This window comes from Scatophagus argus, chromosome 21, assembly GCF_020382885.2.
Source record: "Scatophagus argus isolate fScaArg1 chromosome 21, fScaArg1.pri, whole genome shotgun sequence".
Classification (NCBI taxonomy): domain Eukaryota; kingdom Metazoa; phylum Chordata; class Actinopteri; family Scatophagidae; genus Scatophagus; species Scatophagus argus.
The window spans coordinates 9,587,923-9,598,410 of NC_058513.1; the positions used below are offsets into that span (position 1 = coordinate 9,587,923).

Below are 10,488 nucleotides of genomic sequence, written 5' to 3' on the forward strand. Positions count from 1 at the left end.
GTGGGCCAAACTGTGCATCAGCTACTGAGCAACAAATTACACATGACACACTGTTGGCACACAGGGAGCCTAAATTCCTTACTTCATCACTATGGATGGAAAAAAATGGGCACGGTACATGTGCAACCATACAAAAAATGTTTGTATTTTTAAAAAAAAACCAACAAAAAAAAAAAAACAAAACAACTTGCAGTTGAAGAAGAAACAAACAGAAAACTGATTCTTCTAAAACTGAAGGGAACCTGTCCTTCTCATTGAGTGTTTAAAAAGTATAAGAAATAAATCTTTCATCTGCCTGAGACCTCCACAATCTGATCAGACTCCAGAACTTCACAGGTTAATTTAGAGCCTGGACTCTTCTGACTAAGGTTTCATATCTGCTGGGAGAGGCACACTTCCTCCATCAGAAACGGGCAACAAATCACACCGACATGGTGTGAGGACACAAGGAGCCTAAATCCCTCGCTCTGGCACTGGAGTTGAAGCACAAGATGTTAAAGTTGTCATAAGTGCAAAGTATTGACTTTTGTTTTTTTTTTCTTGGACACCATATTTTTTAGAAAATATAAAATATCGGCATTTAAGAGTACCAAGAGGAAGGAACAGTTCTCTGGAACTCCAGGTGTGAGCACAAAGATGACAATACAGTACTTGTGGCAGTTTAACTTTGGACAAACTGGCTGTCAGTGAGGCAGAAATTTATCCAACAAACTATGCTACTGTAAACCAGCATCCTGTGGATCATTAAGTAGTAAGAAAGCTGCAGATTACATAAAAATCCAAAATGGAGCACATTTTTCTTTCAGAGATTATGGCCAGACTGAACCTGGATGAGTTTGCTTCTGTCTTTCACAACAACTGTATCACTGGAGAGGAGTTTAATGAATAGTAATTAGAATATAGCTAAATAAAAATAATTTCTCTCACGTTTTATTCATGAAACAAACAACTTGTAAGGCAACCGGAATCAAATTCTGTACAGACCAAATCATGGAAGATCCAATATCTGAAACAAACAATTTATATAACCCTGGAACAATGTGCTATGCGTGCTAGAAAATGACCTTCAGTACTCAAGGACACTCCATAGAGGAAAGCGGATGTTTCGCAATTTGAACATCTGCTTCCAACTGTTAAGAACAACATTATTTGGAAATAATGTTGATATTTAAGAATTAATAAGGAAACAGCTGAAAGGATCCGTGTAAATCAAGATTCCTTGCTCTCCCAGACACTTTAAACCCTGTGAGAGTCACAGCCTGAGATGCTCGGACAGAATACTCATAGCTTTGTGCAAGTCTTGGCAAATGAGAAAAAAGCAATTGTTCATATCTTGAAATGTCCCATGTGAGGCGCTCTGGCTGACAAAATAACATCTGTGGACATCTTTCATTCTCATTGCTATTCTTCATGGTTTGCTTTTGCTGTAATAGATCTTAGATAAGCTCCCAAGTGTTTAACATCTGTCAATTTAAATGTCTCCCGGTGGTTTTGTCTTCAAAACACAAACCCAAACCTCTAATTGTTTCAGTCGGGTCTGCTCCGATCCAGGGATGATCTTTCCTCTTGCAGCTTTGACTTCAAAGTCCCATGAGCTTCTTGTCCTTGTTCTTGGGAAACCTGGGCTCTCTCTCATTCTTATTGTCTGAGACTTTGTTCTTCTGTTTGGCTTTAATCTCTGCTTCCCACTGTTTTTTCACCAGCGTGTAGAGCCTCATGGTGGCCTGTGCATCTTGGACCTGGGAGCAACAGCGGAAGACAGAGAGAGGGGGGGGGGGGGGTCAGTCCAAGACGCTCTGTGTTGCAATAGCTGTGGCCATGTTTCAGCTTGAAAGAAAGAAAAGTGTTTGATTACGACTTACGGATGAATGTTCACCCTGTTGGACATTGACGTTGAGTATTTCTCTACAGAGGAGTTTCAGTGAGGGTCGTCCGCACTGAAGAAAAATAATAACAATCACTTAATATACAACACCTCTTGTGAGAATTGGTCAGGGACTCTATAAGGTCCACTCAGTCGTACCTTTACAATCTTCTTAAAAGGTTTGTACTTCTGAGTGTCCCGGATTTTCTTTTTTGGATGATCCAAGAGTAAAATCTGAAACACGGGATGGAGATTGGTTTAGAAGTGCGTACATTTATTTTATTTCACTTCCCTCTGAGACCTTAGACGCAGGCTACCTTTAAGTCATTGTGTATCGCATGTCCAACCACTATTCTCCCTTTCAGTATCTCAGCAACCTCCCTCTGCACAATCCGGACATCCTCTCCTGCAGTGAAGCGAGATGAGAAATTATGGGACAACAGGACACAAACATTTTCTCATTACAGACGCTTTCATGACTCACCATTTCTGATGTCCTGCGGTCGGATGCCACTGACGGCTGTCCTGTAGTCTGTCACCTTCTCCGTGGGCTTTACATGTTTGTCATAGATGCATTTCCCAAACTGGTTCACGAGGGACACACGAGCCAAGATGCTGTCCTCTCCGTCAGCACCGACTCCCACCATCTCGCAATCGATGGCCACAGCTCTGGTGAGGCTATACAGGCGAAAAGCAAACAGGGTGACAAGCGAGGACAGTCGTCACAACTAAGTCAACGCAGAGAAGTTAAGCTGAGATGATCTGTTCTCTCTGCTTTTGTTACATACAGATGTAATATAGTCTGCTTTTAGTATGTTTGTCACTTTAGCTAAATTGGTTGCATCATCTTTAAAAAAAAAAAAAAGTGAGCTGTAACGTTGTACTAAAAATTTATCTATCTCACTCCTCTTTTTCCTCCACATGTTGTAATGTGTTACCATTTATGAGTTTGAAATTCATTAAAGGCTGCTGAAGGTTCAGATTTGTATTCACAAACTTTGCTGCCAGAAAGGGAAGCACAAATAAATGCAATTAGAATCATTACTTCTTCAGCTTCACCATAATGGCTCTTATTAAGTCATGTCTCAGGTCTCAGGTGTAAGACGACCAACCCTTGAACATATCTCCAACGAGGCATTTTTTGTTGGTTTTGTTGGGTCTCTCTAAAAATCAAATGAAAGAGTTTGTTCTAGATTTGCTTTAATTGGAAAGTGTCATGAGACAACTGTTGTTGTGATGTGGTGCTGTATAAATACATTGAATTAAACTGAACCTTGAAAACAGCACCCACTCTTAAACAGAAGGTTTTATGTCACTGTAAATTGGTTTTCAGGCTGTTACAAAACAAACTGAAAACAACTGCTGTCTGGAAGGCAGACGAAACACATTCATCACTCTAAACCAGTACGGTATGGCAGGGAAAACAGTAGGCAGTAAAGTGTATTACTATTCTTGCAAAAAATTAGATGAGAAGATCAATCCTATTCCCATGCATGTCCATTAAGTATAAAGCTGTAGACAGCACCCAGATTGTCTATCGTAACATAAAGTCTTGATGTAGGAGGAAACACCTAGTCTTGCTCTGAGCCAAAGGTAAGGACTTCCTGGAGTTGTGCTGTAACGGTGAGGTTGGAACGGAACCAGCTGAGACTCCAGGAAGTCAGTAATTAGCTGCTGGCAAGCAGACTGTGTTGCCTACAGAAAGAGCTAGGTGAGATTTTTACCGTACAGACGTGGGAGTGGTATTGATCTTCTCATCTTATTATCAGCAAGAAAACAAATAAGCAAATTACACAAAAAGTCAAACACAATCTACACCGTTTGCAAAAACGACAGCAGTAAAGCACAAGTATGCACACCTTCCACTCGGAGGACAATGCTGAAATCACAGAGCTTTTCAGGGTGGCCAACAGCAGAATAAGTTGTGAATGTTACTGTACCGACCTGTCATTGAATTTTTATGACACAAACCCTCTTGAAGTACAACTGTGGGGTTACAAAAACACACTCCATCATCACTCACCCGTCAAAGGCTTTTTCTTTGACCAGGGCGCTCTGTGTGTCCTTGTTCTTTTGAATGCCCTGCTTCTTCCTCATGACCTCTGCTGCCTCTGCTCCCACTGTTGCCTCAATGTCATCAGGGTCCACATCATCAAACCAGAGGTCATCTCTACAACAGCACAGGGCGAGACGAAGTTAGAGGCGACAACTGACTTAAACATTACCGGAAGTTTTGGGCCGTATACTTACTCTGTAGGTTTCTTCTCCTCAACAACATCCTTCCTCTTCTTCTTCTTCTTGGCAGATTGCTCACTGTTTGACTTTCCCCTGTCCCTTTCCCTTTTTGGAGCAGCAGACTGTCTTGTCTCTGAGACACATGGAAGCTTCGAGTTGACCTGACCGTCCTTGGGGAGAACACTGTTAGGAACTGTTTTCTGCTTAGTTTTCTTCTCAGCGTCTGTCTGGCTGAGAGAGAAGCTGCTCTTTGGAATATTTTTAGAAGTATTTTCTTTGGCGTCCTCTTTTTGCAGAGTGCCATTCCGACATTGTGGTTGCACAGGCTGCTGCTGCTTCGCCGGTTGACTGACTTTCAGCATCTGTGGAAAGTTGAGAAAAGTTGTGAACAATCTCCAGGGAAGTACTGAACCTGACAAAATCTAATAAACAGATATGACACATGAACTTGCTAGCCAGACCAAGCTCTTTTAATGACAAACCTCTTGCAATGTTTTCCAGTTAGCAGAGAACTCTTGGGCATCTTTTGGAGGTGCCGTTTGCTGAACTTTGGCTTTTTGTTTGTCCTGGGGAGGAGGCATTTTCTTTCTGAACTTCTCTTTCATCCACTGTTTCCTTTTCTTTTTTGCTGTGTGATTTTTCTCTGTAGGTTTTGGTCGTTTTGTTTTGGCAGGAGCGTCTGTCTTCATTGCCTTTACCTTTGACATTCTGGTCAGTTTGGATAAAATTAGTTTTGTATCAGTTAAAAGTCTGTAACGCCTCTTAGCTGTCTTCAACCACGCCGGATAGTCAGAGCTGCGACATTCGTTCAGCGGGTAACGCTTTTAAAAAACGTAACGGTCAAAGCCGTCTCACCAAGAAAAGTCTCCCCGGAATTAGTTTATCGGGTAGCAGCACAAACCCTGGGAAAATGTTTGAATATTGTCGTTAACTGATGAGAAAATTGCTCAGTGGTACACTCCAGGTGCTCCAAAGCCATGCTGAAATGTGTTTTTCCGAGATGTGTATCCGTCAAATGTGTCCGGAAATGACATACGTTCGAAAAGCACATAATTACCAAGCCAGAATATAAAACAGAGACACAGCACACAATTAGTCTATATCAGGTCGTATCCACACCAATGTATAAAATGTACTGATACGTTAAAATTATGATTTGCACTTTGTTTAGCTTCTTATATCAAATGTGGAACTTCTTATGGTAAACATTTGACATCGGACTGAATATCACGTAGGACAAAATGTAGGCAGGACTAATCGATTGACGAAGGTTGAGTGTGAAATTTTAAATGTAATAGAGAGAAGAATTCGTCTCGGTTTTGGGAAAGATGTTCATTCCTTAACTTTAATTTTATCTTTTTTTAAACGTGCATTTTGGATAACTGCGACTCGTGGCATATTTCGAGGATATTCTGGTAAATAACTCAGTTAAAGCTTAGTTTATATGCGCTGAAAGAGAAAATGTCTGGCATCGTTAGATTTCACACATCGGGATGTTGTCAGGAGGCTTGTACTAGCTGTTAACTCAACCAAACATTTAGGAATTTAACTCCATCTAACTTTTGGCCTGAAGCTTGATGTATTTCTTGAATTGTGACAATTCTTCCATAGTAAGTTTGTTTCTTGTTGTGGTTTCAGATCATGGTGGAGAGCACTCCCTCTCCTCTGCCCGAAAGAGCAATTTACGGGTTTGTTCTTTACCTTGGCTCCCACTTCGGCTTCTGTAAGTAAAATATTGTTATTTCACTCTTCAGTATGAAAACCTTAGCAGGTGTGATTTAAAATGAAGCGAACTGGTTAGAATTTGTATATAGTCGTGCATACATTAGCAAAACAAGAGCACAGACATTATTCCAGTTCATCAAGTTTGACTTCACACGTTATAATGTACCGCAGGGATGTTATGTAGCCCTATATACACAATCACATAGTAAAATTGTTTGTGCCTCTCATATATTATTATTACACCCCTCTCTCTGTGGCTGCTATACACACACACTCACTCTCAAGTCATTTATAAAGTCATTTAGCCTGAACATAGTGTGTCATTTAGCTTTATACAGAGCCCGGTCAGACTCCCTGAAGGCCTCTGGCAGCAGAAAAGCAGCGCAGCAAACCTCAGTGTAAATTTAAATGCAGAAATTTGCTCCTTTTAGTAGATAACACTGGGTGTTTTGGTAAATTTGTTAAATGACTATGACTAGTGGTTGCAAATTCATGCAGTAATACTGGCTGTGTGTGTTCAATTTTTAATTTCCCAAACAGTGTGAAAAAGTACAAGACAAAAAGAAAAATCCGTCTTAACTATGTCTGTAATTCTACATCTACTTTCTTTCTTCTGTCCACAGTTCTGTATTGCCTGTGGGCATTTATACCAGAGGAGTGGCTTCATTCAATAGGACTGACTTACTGGCCTCAAAAGTAAGTAGAACAAATAGTAGTTATCCAATTAGGAGGTTTTTTTCTTTTGTCTCTTAAATGAAAAAGATGTACCACATTAGAAGCTTGCAGTCTGTTAACATTTTGCCTTTTGTAGATATTGGGCCCTTGCTGTGCCGATCTATCTGCTGGTTGCTTTAATGATCAGTGTGGTGTTGCTGTTTGGAGTCAACATGAACAACACGGCTCCACTCGACTCCATGGACACCATCACAGGTGACCTGCTGGTGACGATGCATCTGTTTGGCAACATCATCATTTTATATCCTCTACACATTTGTACTGCAAAGCTACCGATATTAATACTGTAATCAATGCACTGTAAAATGGTAAGAGGAATTTGTCATAGAGTTTTAAACTTCTACACCGTAACACCCTTGAACCTCTGCTTTCTATTACAGATGTGTATGCTCAGGGCCAGAGGACACAATGCTGCCACAAAGGGGGAATACCCACACTGAAAGATGTTTCAATCAGTGAAGTCAACAAAATGTTCTATTTGTCACCCGAGGAATAACAAGCACCAACTGTTTTTAGCTGGACGCACAGCAGAAGAGAAGCTGCTGGGGATTTATTGTGGTGTCACTATTTATCTATTGTTAATAAAAGAACAATTATACTTATTTATTTATACATGGACAATGCAGCGTGGGTGAAATGACTTTTTCTGATGCTTTAAACATCTGTATTGGACAAAATCATGTCCTGTGTATGTGTTAATAACTGATATGCTGATCTAACACAACACCATGAACAAGTGAGCCTCCTATCTGACCTACTTGTGCACTGGATATAAAAGGTAATGTGAACAATAATTATACATGATCTTATTATTTGAAATATACTAACACTGTCATCTTCGTACATATGATAACCTGTTACAGGAAGAATATTAAGGGAAATTCTAACCTAAAATTCAACTTCTCACAATTTGTTATACATTGTTAACTCTATTTCTGCTTTTTTACTTTTGATTGGTTGGTTTATATAGAAACAATACAATTTAAAGAAAAGATTTTCTTTAGATTTCCCTTTGCACTTGTTGTAATTTTAATTTTACAGAGAGGGAAGTCAGCACCTGTGCCTGATCTCCGTGCAAACATACAGCTAACAAACCAGGAGCTGACATGGACTGGAAAGTCACAGAATATCTTATCAGTAGAGATGGGAGTGTTGATGTCATAACATCTAAAAGAAAATGAAGCCAATGAGTCAGTTATTTACAAAGCCTTACAGGAGAAAGAAGAAAACAATTATTGGTAAATGTCACAATTATCTGTAAAAACTGGTTTTAAGTTGCCCTCAATGTGTTTACTCACAATTCTGAAACAGTTTACAGGAAGAAAGACTTACAGTTAAAAACAAGGTGAACAGAGTGAAACAGAGCACAACTTAACAGAACTCTGCACACACAAGCAAGTTTATACACAAATGTACATAAAAAGTAACAACATCAATGCATCGACAGCTTTGCAGCTGTAACAGCTTCCACTCTTCTGGGAAGGCTTTCCAGAAAATTTTGGAGAGTTTCTGTGGGAATTCATGCAGTATAGCGTTGTCCAGAATGTCTTGGTATGCTGAAGCATTAAGATTTCCGTTCGCTGGAAGTGAAGGGGCGAACTCAAACCCTTGAAAACAGCCCCATAACGTGATGTGTCTCAATATTTTTGTCTATATCGGGTAGATGCATGTGGTTTTAATCCCGTCCACCAGGTGGCGATAACGATCATCTTGCGGACTGCATAAACTTTAAAGAAGAAGACAGTGCTCCGATGATACTGGCTGCTGTTCATTTGTCACTCGTGCTGTGATCTTTGTTGGATGTTTGTATGTGAACGCATCACAGTAGTAAACAAATGGCCTTCGCGCTGCCGGTGTGGCTCGCGGTCCAGGAAGAGCTCCTCGAATATGGCGCAACAGACTATGGAGCTCCGAGCTGTTTCGACGAATTCGACGACGAAGCTTTGTTCGAGATGTTTCACCTTACCAGACCCTGCCTCTCTTTCATCAGAGACGCCGTGTGTATCCGCATAAAGAAAGTTACTGTTAAGAAACCTGCGTTATCTGTGGACGCGATGGTCATGGTGGCACTGAACTTTTACGCACAAGGAGTCTTCTCCGTTGCAGTCCTTCAGGGAGTCGGACTGAGCCAAATCGACTGCCCTGCGGTTATTAACACCGTGTCCGGGGTCATCGCAGGGATGGCCGATCAGTTTATCTCGTTCCCTCTAACCGGGGAGGCTAAAGCCAATGTCGCCTTGAAGGTAGAGAAATTATGTGGGATCCCCAACGTGCTGGGTGTCCTGGCTCCAGCTCACTTCAAGATCAGAGCTTCTCCGTATGAGAAGGACACTTTCAGGTCTTTTGTCAACACTCTGGGTTACACGTCTGTCGTGAGTCAGATCATGTGTGACTCCGACGGTAACCTACTGAGTGTGGAAAAATGTTGTGTGGGCAGCACGTTTGAGCAGGACATGTGGGAGTCGTCTTTCAAAGGAAGGGAAATGGAGGAGGAATTGCACGGGCCATATTGCGTTATTGGTAGGATGTACATTCAGTATACAAACAAAACTGATTTTTTGGCACTGGATAAGAGAGAGATTTGATCATCAAAAAGTGGCGGTGCTTTGGATTTATAGACTTTACTCAAAGCAATTTCCAAACATGCTCAATATGTGCCAAGATACTGTATGTTTCTGTGTAAAATCAGCCAACTCACACGGATACACAACCTACTCCGTAACGCCCCAGTCACTAAACATATTAAGAATACATATTAAACACAGCTATTCTGAAGGTCTTATAAAGCTTTTTTTCTGTATCGTTCAACAAACAGATGAGTTTGCTCAGTTTTAGAATCTCCATGGCAACTGAGCAGACTGCGGTTGCTGAGCAAGACCACAATATGTGGTTGAAATCTCTGGAAAAAGTTCACCTTGGATCAAAATATTCAAGAACAAACGTTCTAATTCAGTACTTACATCACACAAAACTGATACTTTGTTAATGCCATTTTGTAACGTGTGATCTTTTTAACATTATTCAGTTAGGAAACACATTATTGCTTCATCATCTTCTATATAAAACACAGGTGTTGTCATCCTGGTTTCATTAGAGTGTCATGAATTCCTGGCAGACTGTACCCTACAAGGGCAGGTGAGGTCTTTAGTTATTGATGCTGTACTAATTGCATCCTCTCATGTCTTTCTTAAAGCTGGAAGAGGCTACCACTTGAGCAAACATGTCTTGACTCCTGTGTCAGAACCCACAAATGACAACGAGACCCGCTTCAATGAGGCCCACAAAAAGATCCACAACGTGATGCGGACAACGCTCGGCTCCATGAAGAGGCGTTTCAGGTGTTTGATGCAACTTGGTTTTGCACAAGAAGGCTCTTTGGACAAAAAGTCCAACATTATAAAGGCATGTTGTGTCCTGCACAACATCGCTATGAAGTTCTCTGTCCCTCCCCCGCCGGTAGTTGGTAAAATTGAGCACCTGCATCCGGGCAAGCTGCGTTCAGTGGCAGTGGAGCTCAACCCTGAGGCCCTAAAAGCCAGACAGGAACTCATGAACAGTATCTTCTCTGTTGTGTCCAGTAGCGAGGACCCACCGAATAAAGGCATCAGAGAGGAGGAAGTGTGAGCAGAGTGTGGTGTCTGCTCAAGGAAGTAAAGAGGACAACTGACATACTGACACTTTAAGGACAAACAAAGGAGCCAAAACCCAGCTTGAAATGCAGGATTTATAAACAGTCTGAGGCGAATTGCTGTTCTGTGACAGTTTGGCTCTAAAAAAAAACACATTCAGGTATTAATAAGAATGTTTAATTTCTTATTCAGATAGAAAATCTTTTCTGCCTGCATTTCTTGTTTTGAAATTTAAAACAATTTAAAAATGCAATTTAAAAACATTCTTCTGTCATTTGGGGTTTTTTTTCCCACAAATAA

The 10,488-nt window shown here is 40.9% G+C and overlaps 3 protein-coding genes across 3 annotated transcripts; 2 read left to right on the plus strand and 1 right to left on the minus strand.

The window, feature by feature from the left end:
• Positions 1-914: 914 nt before the first annotated feature.
• Positions 915-5,126, minus strand: rexo4 (REX4 homolog, 3'-5' exonuclease). Its single transcript, XM_046377644.1, has 8 exons — positions 4,582-5,126; positions 4,115-4,461; positions 3,888-4,034; positions 2,349-2,542; positions 2,182-2,270; positions 2,024-2,098; positions 1,863-1,937; positions 915-1,739 (listed from the first exon to the last, which is right to left on the minus strand). The coding sequence occupies exons 1-8, from the start codon at positions 4,804-4,806 to the stop codon at positions 1,581-1,583; spliced, it is 1,311 nt and encodes a 436-aa protein (XP_046233600.1). The 5' UTR covers positions 4,807-5,126; the 3' UTR covers positions 915-1,580.
• A 102-nt stretch (positions 5,127-5,228) lies between these two features.
• Positions 5,229-7,177, plus strand: LOC124052882 (phosphatidylinositol glycan anchor biosynthesis, class P). Its single transcript, XM_046377652.1, has 5 exons — positions 5,229-5,514; positions 5,738-5,822; positions 6,448-6,520; positions 6,636-6,754; positions 6,940-7,177. The coding sequence occupies exons 2-5, from the start codon at positions 5,741-5,743 to the stop codon at positions 7,053-7,055; spliced, it is 390 nt and encodes a 129-aa protein (XP_046233608.1). The 5' UTR covers positions 5,229-5,514; positions 5,738-5,740; the 3' UTR covers positions 7,056-7,177.
• A 1,084-nt stretch (positions 7,178-8,261) lies between these two features.
• si:dkey-197c15.6 (putative nuclease HARBI1) lies at positions 8,262-10,383 on the plus strand. Its single transcript, XM_046377646.1, has 2 exons — positions 8,262-9,079; positions 9,753-10,383. Exons 1-2 carry the CDS (start codon positions 8,395-8,397, stop codon positions 10,181-10,183), a joined length of 1,116 nt encoding a protein of 371 aa, XP_046233602.1. The 5' UTR covers positions 8,262-8,394; the 3' UTR covers positions 10,184-10,383.
• Positions 10,384-10,488: the final 105 nt, after the last annotated feature.